The 21627-nt window shown below is 36.3% G+C and overlaps 1 protein-coding gene across 1 annotated transcript in view; it reads left to right on the top strand.

Annotated features, from left to right (window-relative positions):
• iars1 (isoleucyl-tRNA synthetase 1) overlaps positions 1-21627 on the top strand; it is a 117765-nt gene that overhangs the window by 61185 nt on the left and 34953 nt on the right. The window contains exons 16-25 of the mRNA XM_052017912.1: positions 1431-1625; positions 3598-3684; positions 5289-5372; positions 7072-7216; positions 7406-7526; positions 7850-7941; positions 9414-9491; positions 12106-12227; positions 13688-13790; positions 14972-15055. Of these exons, the coding sequence (XP_051873872.1) occupies positions 1431-1625; positions 3598-3684; positions 5289-5372; positions 7072-7216; positions 7406-7526; positions 7850-7941; positions 9414-9491; positions 12106-12227; positions 13688-13790; positions 14972-15055 (1111 nt within the window). The remainder of the gene's footprint in view (positions 1-1430; positions 1626-3597; positions 3685-5288; positions 5373-7071; positions 7217-7405; positions 7527-7849; positions 7942-9413; positions 9492-12105; positions 12228-13687; positions 13791-14971; positions 15056-21627) is intronic.

The raw sequence follows: 21627 nt of genomic DNA on the forward strand, positions 1-21627 counted from the left end.
CCTTTAGATGAGACATCGGACTGTGATTTTTACCTCCTCCGCAGGTGGACATGAGTTATGCTTGGCATTAATTGAAGAAAAGCAGGGAGTTGTCCTGATCAATATTTGTCCTTCCACCAGCAGCATTTAATTTTAAAAGAAAGAGATTATCTGGTCATTTATTTCATGGTTGCTCCTGAGATGTTGGTTTGCACATACTAGATGATATATTTGCCTGCAAAATAGCAACTGCACTTAGTACTTGGTTTGAAAGAATATTGAAATTGTCCATGGTTGACAATACCATTTAAATAACTGTTTCTTAATTAATTGCAAATGCTGTAAATGGGACAACTGACAACACCTTGCATTTATAAAGAACCTTTAATGTAAAACAAGGTAATTAACAGTTGTGTTCTTTAAAGGCAAAGAATACAGCACCGATTGACAAAATATACAGGCTAACTCTAACAATATGTTTTTAGGTAAATAGAATCACAAAAGAAGTCAAATCAGAATTAAAATGGGCATTTTAGGATGCATTCACACAGTTTATGTGTCAGAACTTTGAAATTAAATCATCTTTCACTAATTCTTGATGAAGAAAAATTCCTGTTGATCCTCAGTTGGATGTGTCACACCTATGCAAACCCACAATATTTGTTTTGTTATACGTTATACCCAAATACTTGAGATTTTGTTGGGTGTTTGTGTTTTTGTATAATAGCAATAAAAAAACATTCAAGCAGGAATGAGTCCTGCTTCTCCTTGAGCCTGCCCTCCAAGTCAATAAGATAACAGTTCATACCCCTTCTGTGTACATTCTTAATACTCATATCCCTTGATTTTCCACTGTAGAAAAATCTGTCTATCATAGTCTTGAGTAGGCACAGTAACCCTGCAATAGAGAGCTTTAAAGAGTTAGAGTTCTGTGAATAATTTTCTCTTTATCTCATGAAATTATGCCCAATTTCTGGCTTCTACAGCCTGACTAAACTGTCAATTGTCAACATCCATCACGTTGCTTTTTGTCAGATTCTTCTGAAATTTTTCGCTGAGCCATCATTCACTGAGTAGGGATAGTATCATCTCTTGCTGTGCTGCACCCTCATTAAATAGTGACCAAAAGTTCATTGTCTGTCACTGTACAGAGTGGCTGCTAAACTGAAGGGCTGCTAGAAGTTGTAAGATTGTCTTTTGACATCTTTCACTGTCTTCAAAAACAGAAAAAGAAATTTGCTTAAAAAACTAGCTATTACATATTGCCTTTCATGACCTTGGAATATCCCCAAATGCTTTATTGCCAATGGACTACTTTTGAAGAGCTGCCCTGCAGAAAATACATGCTTGTGCGGTTGAGAATGTCTTTCTTACAAACATTAATAATTGCTAATTTAATGCTTGGCTTTTTCAACTTCACAATAGATATACTGATCATATTTTTTTTCCAGTGTGGATGACATTACAATCCCATCACATTGTGGAAAAGGTGTACTGCGACGAGTTTCTGAGGTGTTTGATTGCTGGTTTGAAAGTGGAAGCATGCCATATGCTCAAGTTCATTATCCCTTTGAAAACAGAAGAGAATTTGAGGACTGCTTCCCAGCAGACTTCATTGCTGAGGGAATTGATCAAACAAGAGGATGGTAAAGACTTAATTTCTATTGCACCAATTTCATTCTTTTAGTCCCTCTATTCACAATGTCCTTTATTGCTTAACAAGGGAATATAGGTACGATCAAGGATTGTAACTGATGATTTACTAAAACTGAATTCCAATTTGAAAATAATGTCCTGATTAATTGCTTCATAGTAGAAATAGAATATTTTTCACTTGTGGTCTATTTCTGCAAACTAGTTTTCTAGGTTATGAGTAAAGAATGAAATGCTGGAGGAACTCAATGGGTCAAGTAGCATCTGTCAGGGAAGAGGGATTGTGAACATTTCAGGACCGAGGGTCTCGAATTAAAATGTCATCAATTCCGCCCCCCCCCCCCCCCCCCCCAACCCCACCAGATGCTGCTCAACCTGCTGATTTCCTCCAGCAATTCGTTTCTTGCTTCAGATGCCAGCATCTCCAGTCTCTTGTGTCTCCATTCTAGATTATGAATAGTTTGGGTATGAACCCACTCCATAGCCACAACATTTTGTCTTCATTGTTGATGCAGAATTGGACTTGTGACACCTATAGAATATTCAAATTTTTCATTTTGGCTAATGTGATAGTCTCTAAGATTCCACAAACAATTTGAAACTGGTTTGTTTGAGTGGTGTGAGCTTACACCCAGTGGGAAATAACTCAAGGGTGGAGCATTCAGCAGATGTTGAATCTTGCAATTGATGGCTGAACTTTTTTTTGAACATAGAACATGGAACATGAAAATCGATGGAAGATCCTATATTTTGAAATAAAAACACAAAATATTGGAAACGCAGCAGATCAGGCACATTTATGATAGGAGAAACAGAATTAAGTTGACTGCGGAGTACTTCCAGTATTTTCTATTTTTATTTCAGATTTTCAGCATTTGCAGTGTTTTTGCTTTTTGAATACTATGTCTTGAATTCAAGATGAGTAATTCGGGAAGAAGACTGAGAAAATATGAATGAGAAATTATTTTTGCAGCTTCTGTCAGATTAGGTTCACCAGTTCACAAAATTCACAACTTTCCCCCAATGAAATTGTTTCTCCCTATGAATATATTGTAGTATGCAAAGGAATATTAATGGGTAAATGAAGAATTGAATAAATTTCCATTATTGCCACAATTATTTGAAAAGAGAAAAAACATGCCTTACGTCACCATTTTAAGATGTTAACATCCCAGGTCATTAAACAGAAGTTGGTAATCTTAACTAAATCTTCAGCACTCATCAGCAGTGTGTCTGAAAAATGTTTAAAGAGATAATTGCTTTAAAGTGCAATTATGAACTTTTGTTGGACATCTGTATATTTGTATGCAAATAGTTAATTGATGATACCACATGTAGACTTAAAGTGAAGCAGGTTTAGAAGGGAGATGATTGAAAATGGGTATGCAGATGTAATTCATCATTAAACTTGTGTGCATTTTTATAATCAAAGCTACTGATATAATTGTGGTTAGTTGTAGTGACATCTTCACACTGCTGGTGGTGCTATAGTATTTTCACAGCAGGAGAGTTAGAAACTCTGGCAATTCAATTGTCTCAACCTTTTAATCTTCACACTCTGACAAATTAAAATTTGAGGATAAACAATTCCATTTTCTTATGCAACAAGTTTTCTTCATACCTATCTTGGTTTTTAACGGATGAATTAGATGGAATTGATGGCACAGACAGGGCATTTGGTTCAGTTGGTTTATACCAATGTTTATAATCCACTTAAATCACTCCACAACCCCCTCATCACCCCCTACTCTTTTAACCCTCTGTGCAGAGCCTTTTTTTTCCCATTTTCTTTATTCACAGATTCTTACTGATCTTTTGAATATTTCCAGCATTTTCATTTTTATAAGAAATAATTAATCTTAACAAAATGTGGCATTAAGGGATATGTTGCCCATCATTCAGGAGATTATAAATTTGATTGAAAAATTGCTCAGGTTTTCTCAGTGTATGAACTTGTTTCTATAGGTTTTATACCCTATTGGTACTGTCTACAGCTCTGTTTGGCAAACCACCTTTCAGGAATGTGATAGTAAATGGACTTGTACTGGCAAGGTAAGAATCTCTAATATACATCAATAATCATTAAAATTATGCTTGAACTCTCAACATTCATGCTTTTAACTCAATAGGGTGACAGTTTATGATTAGAACATGCTTTCCAAAGATTAATTGTTCAGGTCTTACACATTGATTATTCATGATCAAATGATCCTGTTTTTAGCTTGTGCTTGAACAGAACCTGTAAAATCTGGAACTCTTTTTCTTGAAAGCCTATGGTTATTGTCTTGAAGCAGTGCTACTGTAATTTAGGATCATCTTAGATGTTTTAAGTTCATTAATATGATGTGGGTGTCACTGGCAAACCAACAATTGTTGGCCATACTTAATTGCCCAAAAGAAGATGGTAATGAACCACATTTCTGAAACATTGTTGTTGTTCTAGTGGTGGTACTCTCCCAGTACTATTGGCAGACAGTTTAGTTCCAGGATTTATACCCAAAAATAATATAAGGGATGACAAAATATTTTCTGGAGAGAAAGGTGTATGAGTAGGAGAAGAACCTGCAGGTGATGGTGTTCCCTTCCTGCTCTTGCTCAGTCAGTGATCTCCATTTATGAAGGTACTTGTGCATTTGTTGGGGGAGAGAGAGGGTGGAGGAAGTGAAGGAACAAGAATCTGAAATATCTTGGTGCATACCCAGCTATAAATATTGTTCAGTAATTATCTGTTCAAATATATACAAGCTTGGTAAAATAATGAGCTAAAGTAAGCAAAGTAATGATCTGTACAATGCCATTGTCATAAAATAGTGTTGTAAAACTCAGCCTGTGTGCTTCTGGGTGGTAGGCTATTTGCAGTGAAGGACATCTGTAAAGATCCCTGGAATTGACTAAACTTGACCATCTGTCCCAGAATGACTGGTGTAGGACAAGGATATATATTGCTTGTGCCAGTTATAGCTAGTGTTCAAATAAGAGGAAGGGATAGATCCTGTGAAGGATTGAATAAAACCCAGCTTCACTGATGTTCTTCCAGGTTAGAAATCTGTTATTTTTGTTTGGCCTCTATGGGGTTCCCAGACCCATCAATGCTTCCTCAGTTCAGAGCACTGAGGGGTGGACAATAAATTCAGTGAACCTAACATCGTGTGAAACAATAAATTCTGGGCATTTATCTCTTGTGTGGTGTAAATTGGGTCATATTGTGAGGAGGCACATTTTCTGAGGAGATGAAGGCAAGGAATAGAAGCTGGTTCAGTGTTTTTTTTAATGTTAAGCATGGCTGTACAGTGCCCTTTTAAGTATTTCAGTGACTGGAGATAAATACAGCTTTAAAGGCTAGCATTTCTGGACTAATTTTTAAAACAACTTCTTGATTTTTCGTCTTGATTTTACTGGATTTGAAGGCGTCAGTATAATTTTTGAATCCCAAGGGAGGAATTTTACCATAGAATTGACATGAGATGTTAGTAGACCAGGATGTGATGAAGTTAAGTTCAACATTGATATGATCTTATCAGAAATGGAAGAAGGAAGGTTCAGTTGCCTAATGAAACCTAAAATAAAATTATTTGCTTAATTAGAACACTTATTTTCAAAAATGCAAACAATTTTAATATGTAATCAGTGAGTCTTATTTGTGTTCTTATCATCAGTGATGGTCAGAAAATGAGCAAACGTAAAAAGAATTACCCAGATCCAATGCATGTTGTTAACATTTATGGCGCAGATGCACTGAGGTAAGATGCAATAAAATTACATGTATATCACACTTGATTATAAATATCTTTCTGAAAATTCTCACTCTTCAGCAGCAAATGAGAGTTGCATGTTTGTCAATAACTGTCATGTGACTTGCAGGTCACCATCCTTCCGTCTCCCAATGTTCTTGTGTATATTTGATCAAATGATATGAGATGTCAGAAATAAATTTGGGGTGCTCCAACTCATGAATTTTTCTGTGTAGCTAATCTTCTGAAACCTTATGACATTTAGACCAAAATTGCTGTTTTTTCTTGTCCATTATTTGTCATACACCAAAAATATGTCAAAATTTCACCAATGTGTTTACACCAACAGTTTTTTTTAAATGGAGTTTCTCTAACCTTTTTAAAAAATAATATTTTTTCTTCTATTTAGTGGTTCCCCTTGGCAGTGTTTTATGATATATAGAACTGGAGATTAATATTCCACATTCCATCTCCTTATTGTGTCATCGGTTGCGATCCAATCTATTTTGTTGCGGTTGCCATTAAAGCAGTCAAAGTTATGAAGATAGGCAGAAAGCAAAGAATGCAACTTTTGTTTGCTGTTTATTCTGCTCAGTTGTAGCTGATTTCAATCCAATATCTTGCTCTCAGTTGATATGATCACTTCACATTGAAATAATTGGCAAAGTTGCTTCTTTCTGTCATATGACCAAATAATCTAATGTGGTGCACCGTAATATTCATATACTCCTTAAAAATACTTGACACTCAGAGAGACAAAAAAGTAAGATTTTTTTTGAAACCTATCATCATAATATGACTTGCAAAGATTTGTAAACCAAATCATTTGATCATTAAAATGACAGTTTTGACATCTCTAGATTTTAATGCTCACTAAATAGATGATAGAAAACTATAATTTGACTTTTTTCTACTTTAAAACACTAAACTTTCAATATATGCTGTACTAGTTGTGAGTAATGCATTTTATGTGGATGTATTCTGTCACACCAAGTTAAAGGTTGAAGTGACCCAGAAGGGGAACTCTGTTAGAAGTGATTAAGCTGAGAATTTGTGATTAAAATCTTCAGACTCGTGGGCCTCAGTAATAGTTACTTCTCTGATTGAGTAGTGTTGTTTGCAAATGGTAGATACTGTTGAGTGGTTCACAATTTTAGCTTTATTGAAATGAGTTATAAAATTTATCTCATGGCTTATATTTGTCTCAATCATTTAACAACTTGTACTTTATCCAATTTTATAATGATTTGAAAGGCAATAAAATTATAATCATAAATGCAGATGGAAAATGTTCTGCTGGAAATCTGAATTGAAATGCCATAAATTCTCAACGGGTCAGGCAGCAACTGTTTTGAGAGATACAGGTTAACATTTCAGGTCACGAACCTTTCATGAGCATTTTCATTTCAAATTTCCAGGGTCTGCAAAAGTTTTCTTTTGGAAACTTATTGCACGTCTGTTTTGTAGCTTGACTGCACATTTGAAGATGGTAAATCTGCAATGAGTACCTTCTGTATCTATTTCACATTGCATGTAGATTACTAGTTAAGCTTCATATCAGAAGCAAAATAGTATTTTGCTTATACTTGAATAATGTTAAATATTTGGAGTATCTTTGGGAAAATTTATTATAGTGTTATTTTAATTTAGTATTAGACTGTATAAAAATATGCCATTCTCCACAAATTACGGTCGTGTTCTTTTTCAGGCTGTACCTAATTAATTCTCCTGTTGTGAGAGCAGAAAATTTACGGTTTAAAGAAGAAGGAGTGAGAGATATTCTCAAGGATGTCTTCCTGCCGTGGTACAATGCATACAGATTCCTTATTCAGAATGTTCAGAGATTGCAGAAGGTACAGGAATATGTGTTTGTGTATATCCACAAATTGTGTACATAACAATCTTGCATATATAGAGATAGTTGATTTATTTCAGTACATTGATGTTGAAGTACATAGCAATGTACAAATAGAACATTAGCTTAATTTCATAATCACATATTGGAAAAGTATTTGTGAGCTGCTGGTAATTTCTCATTCCAGGAAGAGGGCGTTCAATTCCTCTTCAATGAAAACACAGTTGAGGGCAGTGACAACATCATGGATAAATGGATACTTTCATTTACACAATCCCTCATCCAATTTTTCAAAGCAGAAATGGAAGGTAATCATAAATATGAAGACAGGTTAAAAAGACCTGCACCCATATTCTGAAAATGTTGACCTGGATTCTTCAATTTTGCTTCCCCCTCAAATGGCGACTACATTATCCTTTATCAATTTAACCTGTTAACCGATTTTGACCACTTTTCTGTGAGTCTCTTGTAACTGCTTGTCTAATCCTGAGCCACAATTTGCTTGGAAGCATTGTGCTAGGCTGTAGCATGTCAAATAGAAGATAATAGCCAGGGAAATTTCTTTAAAGAAATGTTTAAAATATACGGCTACTTTGGATTTGTCTTTAAGTACCTTTTTCTTAATTTAAAGCATACAGGCTCTACACTGTGGTGCCCAGACTTGTCAAATTTGTGGACATGCTAACCAATTGGTATGTGAGAATGAATCGCAAAAGGTTAAAGGTAGGTAAATTTTTGGTACTATAATTTATCTATCTTAAATGCCATTACATATTAACCTATAAATTAGGAGCAGGAGTAGGCCACTCAGCCCCTCAAGCCTGCTCTGCCATTATAACCTCAACTCCACATTCCCGTCTAACTGCAGTAACATTCCATCCCATTGTTTACCAAGTGTCTCTAGGCCTTAAAAAAAAAATTTAAAGATCCAATGCAACTTGAGGAAGAGCTCCAAAAACTCGAGACCTTCTGAGAGAAATTTCATCTTATCACTGTTGTAAATAGATGAAACCTTATTTTTAAACAGTGACTCTTAGTTCTACATTCTCCAACAAGAGGAAAGATCCTCTCCACATCCACCCATCAGGACCGTGTACGCTTCAAATAATCCTCTCTCACTCTTCAAAATGAGTGGATGCAAGTATAGCCTGTCCAACCTTTCCTTGTAAATCACACCACCTGTTCCTGGTGTTAGTCGAGTAAACTTTCTCGGAACTGTTAACAAGACAGACACTTTTCCCTAAAGAAAAAAGGAAACTATATGGTGCACTGTACTCTAGATGTGATCTCACCAGTGCCCTATATAACTAAAGCATAACCTCCTCGCTTTTATGTTAAATTCCCCTCTCACTAAATAATAAAATTCTATTATTATTTCCAATTACTTTTCTTACCTGCATTCTACCTTCTGCAAATTGTGTACTGGGCCATCCTGCAATCTCTCACTATTTTGAAAATATTGACATTTTCCTACATTGTGCTCCATTTGCCACATCATTAGCTATTCACTCTACCACCCCCCTCCCACCCCCATCTTCACATCTTACAAGTGACACACCACTTGACAACCAGAAGATCTGTGTTTCCTATTAACCAGCTGCCAAAACGTTTCCTCCTACATCATCAGTCTTTATTTTCCACAACAGCCTTTGATGTGGGATCTCATTAAGTACCTTCTGGAAATCTATGTATAGTACATCCACTGGTTCCCCTTTTATCCACAGCACTTGTTACTTCTTCAAAGAATTTACTTTATTACCATTTAAAATCAAGAACAAAATGTTGTGATTTTGTTTTAATTGCCAACTATAAGCGATTCAAACATAGAACATTACAGCACAGTACACGCCTTTTGGCCCACAATGTTGTGCCGACATTTTATCCTGTTCTAAGATCCATCTAACCCTTCCCTCCCACATGGCCCCCCCCATTTCTCTATCATTCATATGTCTATCTAAGAGTCTCTTAAATGTCCCTAATGGGTATGAATGGAGTATTCACCAATAATAGAACTGAGTAGAGATGAAGTTGGACCACATTAACAGTAGGAATTAATGGAAGTTTGATAGATTAGGCGGGGTATTTTATCTTATTAAAATCCAACCTGGATAACCTGCCTTTAAAAAGGCTACTAAACTACTAATTGCTCTTGATACGTGTGAAATTTTTGCTGATTCTGGTTTTCTCTTCAATAGGGTGAAAATGGTACTGAAGATTGTGAAAGGGCTTTGGAAACTTTGTTTGCTGTTTTATTCTACATGTGCCGGCTGATGGTAAGCACATAAGATCTTTGTTAAGTTTTATAATTGTAATCTGAAATTTTACAGCAGTAAAAACTTCTCAAATTACCTTGATTTCCTCAGGTGACATGCAACAATAATTGCTTCATTTTATTTTGTGCTTTTCGCACATGTAAAATTACTTTTTCTAGGTTGAGAAATAATACAACAGGTCAAACAATTCTAAGAGGAGTATCGTAACCAGCAGAATATAAAGATTACTTCTTTATAAAATGTTACTGTCATTGACCCTCTTCTGTTCAGCTATGACTTGATGACTTAATCTTCTCTGTGATGCTGCTTTGCCCCTTTTGTTAAGTTAAAGATTCTCGTTTTTTTTCCAGAATGAATTTATTTTAGCTAAGTAAATAAGTGTATTTATGAGGAGATGAGGAAAAATTAAGCAATACCATGAGAATTCGGGAGTTTCTTCAATTGTTGCCTTTTTTTGCACTTAAATTCCCTTGAATGTGGGGAAAAATATGTGATAAAAATCTTGCCATAAATTCTGGATGCAGTGGAAAGATTGAGATTCTTCAGATGTGATCTGAGGGATGGAATTGCTGCAATGTTAATTAGGTCAATTGTTCTATTTTCAAAAACCCCATTGAATTAAGCACCTTGGCTTTTGTGAAGTCTTTTTGTCCAAGATTTCAGATACTGACATGAACAATGAACTGTATCTCGAATGTTCAAAGAAATTGTTGTTTTATAGATGGGGTGTTTGAAAATACAGCCTTCAACTCTTCCTTGCTGCTTGTTAAACCCTTCACTATATTTACAATCCTTCAGTAGTCGCACCACCTATGATCCTATGAGAGGCAACTTCCTGTGGATGACCAGTTCACTTCCCTGACTGAGGCACTTCTCTCAGTCCTGACATCTTATGCAGAGTGACTGGTTTCCTTCTTGACCACAGTAACCTTGTTGCGAAAAGGTTTACTTTCAAGTTAAAATCCCAGAGCCAAAAATAATGGAAACTTCACATTTTCCTTTAACTCAGTACTGTTTTCTTAGTGTCTCTCCCCTCTTAGCCTTCGTATCACCCTTTTTCAACCCTCTCCTTTGTCTCAAATGTTGTTACAATGTTAATGTTATGATGTCATAATTTTAAATTGCAATCCAGGTGGTCAAATACAATTTCAGCAGTTACATTAAGTTACTTCAATGTTTTGGGTGTGGTTTAAAAAAAAACGTTCTGTATAACTGTCAAATACTAGAGGGCATACGTTTAAGGTGAGGGGGAAAGTTTAAAGGAGATTTGCAAGGCAAGTTTTTTTTACACCAAGTGGTAGATGCCCGGAACGCATTGCCAGGGGAGGTGGTGGAAGCAGATAACGGTGTTTAAGAGGCATTTAGACAAGCACATGAACAAACAGGCAATGGAGGGATATTGACCAAGTGCAGGCAGATGGGATTTGTTTAAATTGGCATCATGGTTGGCACAGACACGGTGGGTTAAAGGGTCTGTTCCTGTGCTGTACTGTTCTGTGCTCTATAGATTGCTTTCTAAAGAGAGCAAATTTTAAATGATGGGACAGGTTTGAATTTTCAGAAATGAGCTGTTAATGTCAATATTTTGAGGACCAAGGAACTTGTATTTACAACAGCATTATGAAAGCGAGCTCTTTGGATACGCAAGCACTCCAGGAGGGTGACGTGCTGGAACTAGAGCACATCAGTTTGAGGCAAAGGGGAAGAGGTTTAGAGGGGATCTGAGGAATTTTACTTCTGGATTGCATTTAATAAGTATTGAGACAAGCCCTTGAATTGCCGAGGCACAGAAGGCTAAGGGCTAAGGACTAATAAATGGGATTTCTTCAGATGGGTAATTTATGGTTGTCCTGGATATGGTGGGCCAAAGGGCCTGTTTCTGTGTTGTATGACTCTGAAGCCAGATATGCTGATTCCCCACTGTCACCCTGCTGTTCTGTTTCTCATAGCTCCCAGTCTGCACTTAGAGCCTTCAAAAATGTAGTACTGAAGCATTAGAGGAAAGCAACTTTAAAGGTGACTTCTAGATTGTGCACACAAACTCCCTCTCATTGTACTGCGCCGGCACAGCTATCCAGGTGTTAAATTAGGTATAGTCAGCTCCTTTTCCTGCAGATACTGCTGCACAGTCAGCGGCAAAGAAGTGAATGATCTTTCTCAATTATAACTGCCCACAGAGATTTTGTGGGCTTTGAGCAGAAACTTGTTCAGTTCTGATGTTCCAGGATGTCACCCTCTAAAGTTAGTTATGGAGAATATGAGGTGGACAAAAAGCCATGAGGTTCTTCAACCAATCAGACTGAAGAATCCTCACTGAGGTGCATACAATATAAACCAGGAAGTATAAAGCATGAAATAAAAAAAAGATTTAAATAACATACAGAAAGCAAAATAAAGATTGTTTAGTATTAATTCAACAAGATATTTTCTTGAATTAATAGACAATTCTGATAAATGTGTACGCTATGAGGAGATAAATGTTTGGACAGAATATGCAGATGCAAAAGAATTTTGCACTTGCAATTTTTCCATATCATTGCACTTTGATAATGATGATTATTTCAGTGATCCCTATTGTTGCCATGATTTTAATGTTGAAATTGTGATGTCACAGGCACCTTTCACACCATTTATCACTGAATTGATGTACCAGAACTTGAGGCACCTAATTGATCCATCTTCTATGGAAAATAAGGATACACACAGCATTCACTACCTCATGCTCCCACAAGTGAGGTATGATATTTTCCATATCATTCCAAAATGTGTTAATTTTATATTTAAAAAAGACAGCAACATTTTGAAGGCAGAATTTTAGTCCAGTTAAGCTGAATTTTGAAAGCTGTTAAATTATGCAATATAACTTAATTTTCTAAAATACTCTATAATTTTACTGCACAGCTGATAAAGTTGTCAAAATATATTTTGAACAAGCTATTTCATTTATGATCATTACCATTATTGGACTACATGCAAGTATGAACTGCCAAATGTTTAGTGATGTGACCTACATCATTGAGTTTGAAGCCCTTCACTCTTATGCCTTTAGCATTTGACCTCATTTTCCTATTTGGATTCTCATTTAATTTTACTTTTATGTCTCGTCTCTGCACATGATTTCTTTAAAAACATTGAAATCAGTTTTTCTTATCTCTGACTCCCAAAATCTACTCAAGTTTTTTGGGGGTACAATTTTTTTTTATTGGCTAACTATCATCTTTAAGCAATACCTTTTATCCCATCAATTGTCAAGGAATCCACTCTATGTGAAGTGATTTGTGGTTCTAAAATTGTTACAATATTAAAAGTGTAAATGAAGTCAGAGAAACTTAAAGAAAATTGATGTTATAGTGAGCTTGTCTAAACTTTGTGGGCACTGGTTCGGTGTGCAAGAAAGTAACAGTTAAATATCATTGGTTACTCCTCAATTAAACTTGGGTACAGTTTGTTTCTGGTTAATAGACCAGCATATTTTCTCTAATGACTTCAAAATCCAACTGAAATATCCTTGTATCTTTTTATATATTAAATGAATGACCACTTTGGATGATGCTTCATAAACAAAGCAAGACTTGTGGAGCTTTTATTTATTGTATTTTCAATGTATTGAATCTCCCGAGCATTTAAAGTCCATTCCACTAATCATATTGAAAGTGGCAGTGGTTCAAAATGACTATTATGTTTGTGAATTTCATTGATATTTAATTTGAGTAGTACTGGAAATAAGCAGCTGACGTTCTCCTTTGGGATTGTGATCGATCTCTGTTTGTTAGGTAACCACTTTCTGGTTTCTTATTCTCATTGGATGATGAAAGTCTAAATAGGATAGAAGAGACAAGGGATTAAGGGATTTAATCACTAAAAGTACCACAGCCAGTAAAAATAAAACAAACCATACATTCCTAGGGGAATTTTAAAAAACTGAAGTAATGATATACATGTGCAACTTTTGATCAACGTGCGATTAGTTTGAGAGTCTCAGCAGCAATTCAAGCAATTTTTTGTGATGATCTGTGACTTTCCAGAGCCCATTCCCTTGCATTTTATAATGCTTTGGGGTAAATACCACATAATTCTGATTTATTTTGCATCTTTTCAGCTTGTCTAGAACTTGCATTTCCTCTGTGGCAAAGTCCTGAATCCTTGATTTTTGTTGTGTTTATTGAGTTATTATTTGTCACTTGTTTTTCCGCCAGGGAGTCCATAATCGATAAACATATTGAAGCTGCAGTTGCCCAAATGCAGTCCGTTGTTGAGCTTGGAAGAGTGATACGAGACAGGAAGACTCTTCCTGTTAAGGTTTGTTATTGTGGATCTCGTAACTATATCTTTCAATGAAATCTTTTTTTGATCTTGTCTTGAAATATAAACTATTTCATTTTACTGTGCTTGCTGATCTTGGGAAACAAGACCAGGGGCCCTGATCTGGGTTGCAGTCTTTGTAGAGTTTGCATATTCTCCCTCTGACCAGATGCTCTGGTTTCCTCCCATATCCCAAAGCTGTGCTGGTAGGTTAATTGACTCCTATGAATGACCACCTACTTCGTGTACATAAGTGGCAAAGGGAAATTTATTGGTATATGAGAGAAAGCACACTGCAGAGCTGCAGAGGAAAAGGGAAGGGGAATAAGATTGATGTGATGCATTGCTAGGAGTTGACAAGGACCTGATGGGCTGAATAGCTTCCTTCTGTGCTGCAATGTAAATGATGCAAGCTGATCCAACAACATTTGATATTCATTGTTTCATATTAGTTTCCTGGAATTTGTAAGTTTCCTGGGGTTGTATTTGTAAGTACTGTCAGTAAGGAGTTTTTTTGTTATACCCACTGCAAATAATTTGCTTGCTATTAAAATTTTGAGTCAATTGGGGGTTTTCATGTTGTTAATTTTATTTATCTTTATTTACTAGTTCATGGTTCAATGGTTTAAGGATGGTAGATTATACAGTATTATATCCACAACTTAACTTGCACATTCAAGAAAACTTAACACTGTTTCACCATTTCATTTCTTGTTTAGAGTTATAGAGTCTTCCAGTTCAGCCCACTGTGTCTATTTCAGCCTTTATGCTTATCTCTTACTAATCCCACTTGCCTGCATTAGTTTTATATCCCTCTATGCTTTGTTCATTCAGGTATTTGTCCAGATGCTTCTTAAAATGTTGTTACTGTTCCTGCTCCCACTACCTTCTCTGGCAGCTCATTCCAGACACCAACTACTCTGTGTGAAAAATTTACCCCTCAGATCTCCATTAAACTTCCTCCCTCTCACCTTAAACCTGTTTTAGACACCCCTACCATAGGAAACATACACTGACTACCTACTCTAGCTATGCCTTTCATAATTTTATTGTCTTTTTTCATCAGTTTTCATATTTGCTGCTCTTTTTGTTTTCTTCACTGGCTGCACTTTTCAAAGTGATCTGGCATATGTTACAAATGAGTGTTAAATCGAAGAACCTTTTAATTTTTTTTCCAGTATCCTTTGAAAGAAGTTGTGGTTATTCACCAGGATGCAGAAGCACTGAAAGAAATCAGATCCTTGGAAAAATATATTCTGGAGGCAAGTTCGTTTTTATTTTAAATGATGGCAATTTTTAGCAAAATTCTTTTGAGATGGCTAGTAAAATCAAAAGAAATAGTGAACAAAATGGCAGATCTGGTGGGATTTATAGTCAGTAGTATCTTTTTCCATGTGGTCATTAACTTCTGTTTAGTAAATGGTGTTTGTTTTATCATGAAAAATGAAAAAATACCAGACTCTTTTTCTTGAGGTTAACAACCATAAAAACTGATGTTATTTCATTTGTGATTTGAAACATTGGGTCTGCATTTGTAAAAAGGAAATGGTACCTCCAGGCTTTTCCGTTTGTTTTTTGAGGGTAAAATACTGCCATGAACTTCAAACCACAATAAGTTATTGAATGATTCTTGCTGCTCTGTTGTTAAAGTCAAAAATGGTATCAGGCTCTTTACCATCCCTTGAGTTTCACGAGAATAAGGCCATATATATTACAAGTGGTTCTGACATCTGCAGAACATAAGATGTCAAAAGAAGTGTGAAATATTGCAGAGTCTGAATTAAAAATAATATTTTTAATATGTGTGATGGTTTTTTTTCATTCTTCAATATAGTTGGACAAAATATCTTGTGGTCTTTTCTTTGCTAGTTATGTTTGCTTATTACTTGTCCATGAAGTTCACCAGGAAAGAGTTGTCTAGTAAGCCCTGGGTATTTATACTTCCGCTCCCTTTTTCTGTTGAGTGAATGTGTGAAGGAGGAATATTTCACCAAAGTTGTTCAATGTCAAGTGTGTGTTGCTATAATGTAGGGGAATAATTATTTGGTGTGTTATGGAATTTTACTCAGAGCAAAAGGAAAAGACTAAGGTTTTCAATTGTTTATGTGTGTAATATGAACAGAACTGCAAATATGACATTATTCTCTAGTATTTGCTCAAATGTTCAACCCATTAATGATTATTCAGTAGGAATTTCATAAAACTTCAACAATGGAAACATTTCACATGGATTTGTTTGAGCAAAGCATCTTAATAGTATCATGAACTCTGTTGTTTTTGTACTTGCTCTGTGTGCCAAATCTTTGCCTGTTTATACCACTTTCCTGAGTTGAAGAAAACATTTCAGCACAGTCTGTTTTTTATGATGCTTTCCTTTTTCTTAAGTATGTTTTGGAATGTGCTCACCTGAATTAATTACAATTTGGCATAGCAAGTTGGTTTAAAATGTATGACCAGTTTCATGATACCACATGAAATGAGTCTCTTATTATTAGCAACAACCTGCTGGAAGAACTCAGCGGGTTGAGCAGCCTCTGTGTGGAGGAGAGGAGTTGTTGACGTTTCAGGTTGAAACCCTGCATCGGGATACCAATGGAGGGTCTTGACCCAAAACGTCAAGAATTCTTCTTCCGTCACAGATACTACTCGACCTGCTGAGTTCCTCCAGCAAATTGTTTGTTGCTCCAGATTCCAGCATCTGCAGTCTCTTGTATCTCTGTTGCCATTAACCTGACTTTATAATAATAATACTTTGATATATGAATTGTAACTCAAGATTCTGAGTCATTCAAAATCTTTGAAGTGTCTTATATTTGTTTTTTGAATGTGGAATAAGAATTTGTTGTAATTACACAATTCATTTCAACATTCTTAAAAAATAATTCCAAATTTTATGTAAATACATGCATAATTTATTTTGATTTTGTTTTGCGGGAAAGAAGGCTTATCCCTCTGAACAAGTTTAAGAAGGTTGCATGGCAAAAATTGAAGAGACTAGCCTGTAAAGCCGTATGATTTATTTGTGCTTGTCTGCTGTATATTTTTTTAAGTCATGGTAGAGCCTTGTTGAGGCATGTCCAGACATAAGTCTTCTTGAGATTTTGGTGGTGAACTTGATGTGCTGCAGGTTCGTTAATGAGGAATCTCTATCACTTGGATTACTATGTTCTCTGCCAGATAATGACAAATAAATGACAGCATTTTATTTTTGCTGGCTCCTTTGAAATATAGTGGCCAAGTATTACATTATTACAAGTGGTTCCAACATCTGCAGAACATAAGATGTCAAAAGAAGTGTGAAATATTACAGAGTCTGAATTAAAAATAGTATTTTTAATATGTGTTCCTGATTTTTTTTTCATTCTTCAACATAGTTGGACAAAATATCCTGTGGTCTTCTCTTTGCTAAGCACAGTTCAATTCTCTGTGTCATGGGGTAGCTGCATATACTTGTTTGATGTCGCAAATTAGTTTCAACAACATTTGCTGCTAGAAGCTTGTGCTTGGTGGTCATTGGGGTAGTGGGTGTCTGGGGGTGGAGGCGTTAAGGTTAAAGTGATCAAGGCCAGTGTTTAAGGGCAGGAAGAATGATCATGGCCTCTGGTTTGGGATTGGGGGTGAAGGATTGGTGCCTTTGGATTTAGTTAATTATTTCAGTTCCTGTTAATTATAGATGTTTTGAATGAAGTACACTGAATTACACACATACAAACAACTGAAAATTGGGAAGTTCCAATTAAATTTTCCCAGTGAATATCATAGAGGAAAGTGCAGAATCTTCACTGGGAACATGTGGGTCATAAGAGATTGGAGCAGGTGTTAGCCATGTGATCCCTCAAGTATAATCCTCCATTTAGTCAGATCACAGCTCATTTGATTGTAGCCTGATCAGCTCTCATGACTAATCTCCAAAACCCTTAATTCCCTTGTAGTTCAAAAATCTGTCCATTACATCCTTGAATATATTCAGTGACTGAGCCTACAGAGTTCTCTGAGTAGAAAATGCCAAAGACGCTAAGCCTTCTGAGGAAAGAACTTCCTCTTTAACCCTATCTTGAACATGGAAAGCCTTATTCTGAATTTGTGCTCCCTTGTTCCTGAAAGAACATAATTTCAACATTCACCTTGTCGTCCCTTCAGAATCTTATTCAAAAGATTACGTCTCATTCTTCTAAACTACAATTAATGACGGTCGAACTACCTCAGCTATTCTTCCTAAAACAGGCCCTTCTTTCCTGGGATCATAGTTTTACGTCTTTCCCCGAAATGCCTCCATTGCAAGTTGATATATTCTTAAATAATTAATTCAATCTTTTTACCCAGAAATGGCATCTCTGACTTCCATAAATCTGTGACCCCATTTGCTTGCTCAGGTGGATGATGAAGAACCTGTGCAATTATAGTTGTTATAGTTACAGCATCAACCCTGAAGCATATCTGTCGGGCCATCCTGAGGTATGAATCGTATAAGTGCTGATTGGATCATTCCATTTATTGTTTTACTTTTGAGTTTTTCCTCACTGGCATTTCTTGCAGACTGTTCATGTTTTTTTGCACCTTCTTTGACAATGTTTATTTTCTTCAAACCATTAACTTCATCTGGTCCTGTTGACTTCAAATGCTCTGTTCCCTTTATCATATAATCACAAACAATCCAATTTTACTGCTAACAAGCAGGTCAGGATAGTAGGTTGCTGAACTGTAAGTGACAAATTTACCCAATGTAATTTGAAGTTACCGAAGGCTTTTGACTCCTCAGTGGATGACATTCTTCAATGTTAAAGGTTGCTTTGGAATTTACCACATTTTATATTGGGCCACTTTTGTCTTCAATCACCAGTTGAATTACTGGTTTAAAGTGCTTTCCAAAGCAAGTTTTTATTCTTATTTGGCTGAATTTAGCTGTGAGGCAGGGACTCATTCATGCAGTTATGCTTTTTACTGCAGTTAAGTTTGTGTAGGCATGGCTTGATGAGACTTGGAAGCAGTGTTTAAGCTCATTGATGGTGGGAAGGCAAGAAGTAAAAGAGTGCATGTTGAATTGCTTCCACTTCTGCAAGAAAGTGCTTTGGAAGAGGGGGAAGATGAGATGTTTGAGGAAGTTATGGTCACTCTTCAATGCTGAAAGGTGGAGGTCAGGGAGAGTGCTTTTGATGATGAGATTGTGCTTGAAGTGGCAGAAATGGTGGAGGATGACTTGTTGAATGTGAAAACTAGAATGCTGGAAGGAGAAGAATCCTGTTGCAGTTCTGGGAGGCAAGGGAAGGGGTGAGAGCAGAGGTGCTGGATCGAAGACTGACATATTTTCTCCGCATTGTCAGAAGAGATGCAATGGTGGTAAAGAAACTGCAAGAATGAAGTAGATCCTGAATGAAGCTTGATAGAAGAAGCATAGGCAGTTCTGAGAGCGAGTATGCCAATAGCAGATTATTTTTTGACAGTTTACACAAATGGCAGGAGTGAAATTGAGGAAAGGGAAGAGTTGGAGATGGACCATGTGAAGGCAGGGAAAAGCCAAAGAAGTGGTTTGGAGGATTCCCTTCCATCATGCTTGACGTGGCTATTGCAGTGTTCATTCCATTTTCTCTTGCCCCTGTGCTTTCCAATGAGAATCCAGACAGGGTTCTTCATATTTCATCTGGCCAGCCTGCACATTCAAATGATCAGTCATTTCTGCCACCTCAAGTGTGATGCCACTACAAAGGTATTCACTTCCCCTTCAGCATTCTGAAACATTCACCACAACTCCTCAGTTCACTATTCTGTCAACCCCTCCATTTCATCTTTTCCCAGTACTTTTCTGCTCACAGCTTCCTTTCCCAGAAAACTTGGGCCTCAGTCACTTCTTTCAAGATCGTCTACTGGATTTGCTGTTCACAATGTAGCCTCATCTACAATGAGAAATCTGAATGCAGATTGGGTAATTCTTCTGAAGAGCAGCTCCATTCAGTCTGTCAACACCATACTGAGCTGTTGGTCACCCATCATTTTCTGTATCATTTCCACTGTGACTCCTGTGTTCTCGTCCTCCCTCACATTTGTAATAAAGCTCAAGGAACAGCATATCAGTTACAGTGTTCTAGTCGCAACTTTGAGATCAACAGCTTCATCTTTTTCGACAAGCCATGTTGGTAATGATTCCCTCTTTCATATTTACTCTTCTAAACCCATCTTTTATTTTCCTTTCCCATTGCCATCGTCGTTTGGACAGCTACATAATTCCATTAAGGTATACTACAAGGATAGTTAACATATGGATTTATTTCTTGCAGTTTCTATCTTGAAGTGGGAAGAAAGGTCTCATTCAAATTTCAGCCAGGATGTTCATCCCAATTGCTATTTACTTTCCAGCCTTCCCTTTTGTTCATTCCGCCAATCTCTTTTTTTTCTGCCCCAATGCTTACTTGAAACCTGTTCCAGTAAAAGATCCCCAATCTGAAATATTAACCTTTCTCTCTGATTTGATGTTAGTTGACTTTCTACGTATTTCCCACATTTCCTATTTTTATTATGGACTTCGAGTATCCACTGTATTTTGCTTTGCTGCTCTATCCATGTTGGCCTATTTTAGTAACAAAAATACTTTGCAGATGGGAATTTGACAATGGATAATCTTCATCCTCAGTAGTGGACTTCGGAGTTCTGATAAAGGATCTTTGATGTGAAACGTTAACTCTGTTTCTCTTCCCACAGTTGCAACCTGATCTGCTGAATATTTACAGCTTTTTCCTGTTTTTAATTTTGGAATAGGTTGACTGCCCATTATAGAACTGAACTGATTCCCATTTCAATTAATTTATTTAGTGCGACCAGGCTTTTTAAAACTTCAGTTTTGCTCATTGAATCAATCCACTATTGCATAGTTTAATGTTGAGGTACTGCTTCCAATTTATGTATGATGAAAATTCTTATGGGAAAGGCTATGATCGAACATTTTACCCTATTTGGAAGTAACCAGATCATTATTGGAATGTACTTGCACTTTTTCAGCCACTTTATAAATAATATGACTTTGTTGGGGCACACTATTGGAATTCCTTTTGTATTCTGGAATGTAATTTTGTTTCTCAGTACAGTACTGAATACAATACAGTTCTGAATACAGTACCTGTGGTTCATCAAGCTAAGTGCTCCCTGAACACTGAAGTCAACACTGAAATGTTTTAGTTTATTATTTTATTTTTAATACCGTGTAGAGAACTGTTTGAAGTTTGTGGTGCGAAAATGCACTGTGTCATATGTTGGTCTCCATGTTTAAGGAAACCTGGAAACAGTTCAAAGTTAGTTTACTGGACTAATAGCAGGAATGAGTTGTTTACTTTTTGAGGAAAAGTTGGACATGTCAGCCTTTTATCCATTGGAATTTACAAGAGTAAGGGATGACTTGTTTGAAATACGTAAGGTTCTCGGGGGGGGTCTTGATAGGGTGGATGTGGAGAGGATGTTTTCTCTTGTGGAAGGTTCTAAATTAGAGGATCACTGTTTAAAAATAACAGCTCACTTTTTAAGATGAGATTTGGAGTTCAGCTGTTTCCTTTGTCAGCATAAAGTCTTAGTGACCATGTTGGTTAGTTGGAAGACTGACAGTATTTTTCTTGTCACACTTTGAGAATACATCATGGATTCCAGCAATATTTTCTTGATGGAAACTCTTTTAGTTGATATTTCTCAAGGTTATACTTTTATCAAAGTGATACATGTTTGTATAGATCTGAAAATTAGATTTTTTTTCATAATGTAACGTACTACAGTGATGGAAGACGTGATTATTTTTGAGCAATTGCTTCCTAAATTGAGCATTTGCTCCTTAAGTTTGCATTTTTACACTAGATTA

This window comes from Pristis pectinata, chromosome 6 (assembly GCF_009764475.1).
Source record: "Pristis pectinata isolate sPriPec2 chromosome 6, sPriPec2.1.pri, whole genome shotgun sequence".
NCBI lineage: Eukaryota > Metazoa > Chordata > Chondrichthyes > Rhinopristiformes > Pristidae > Pristis > Pristis pectinata.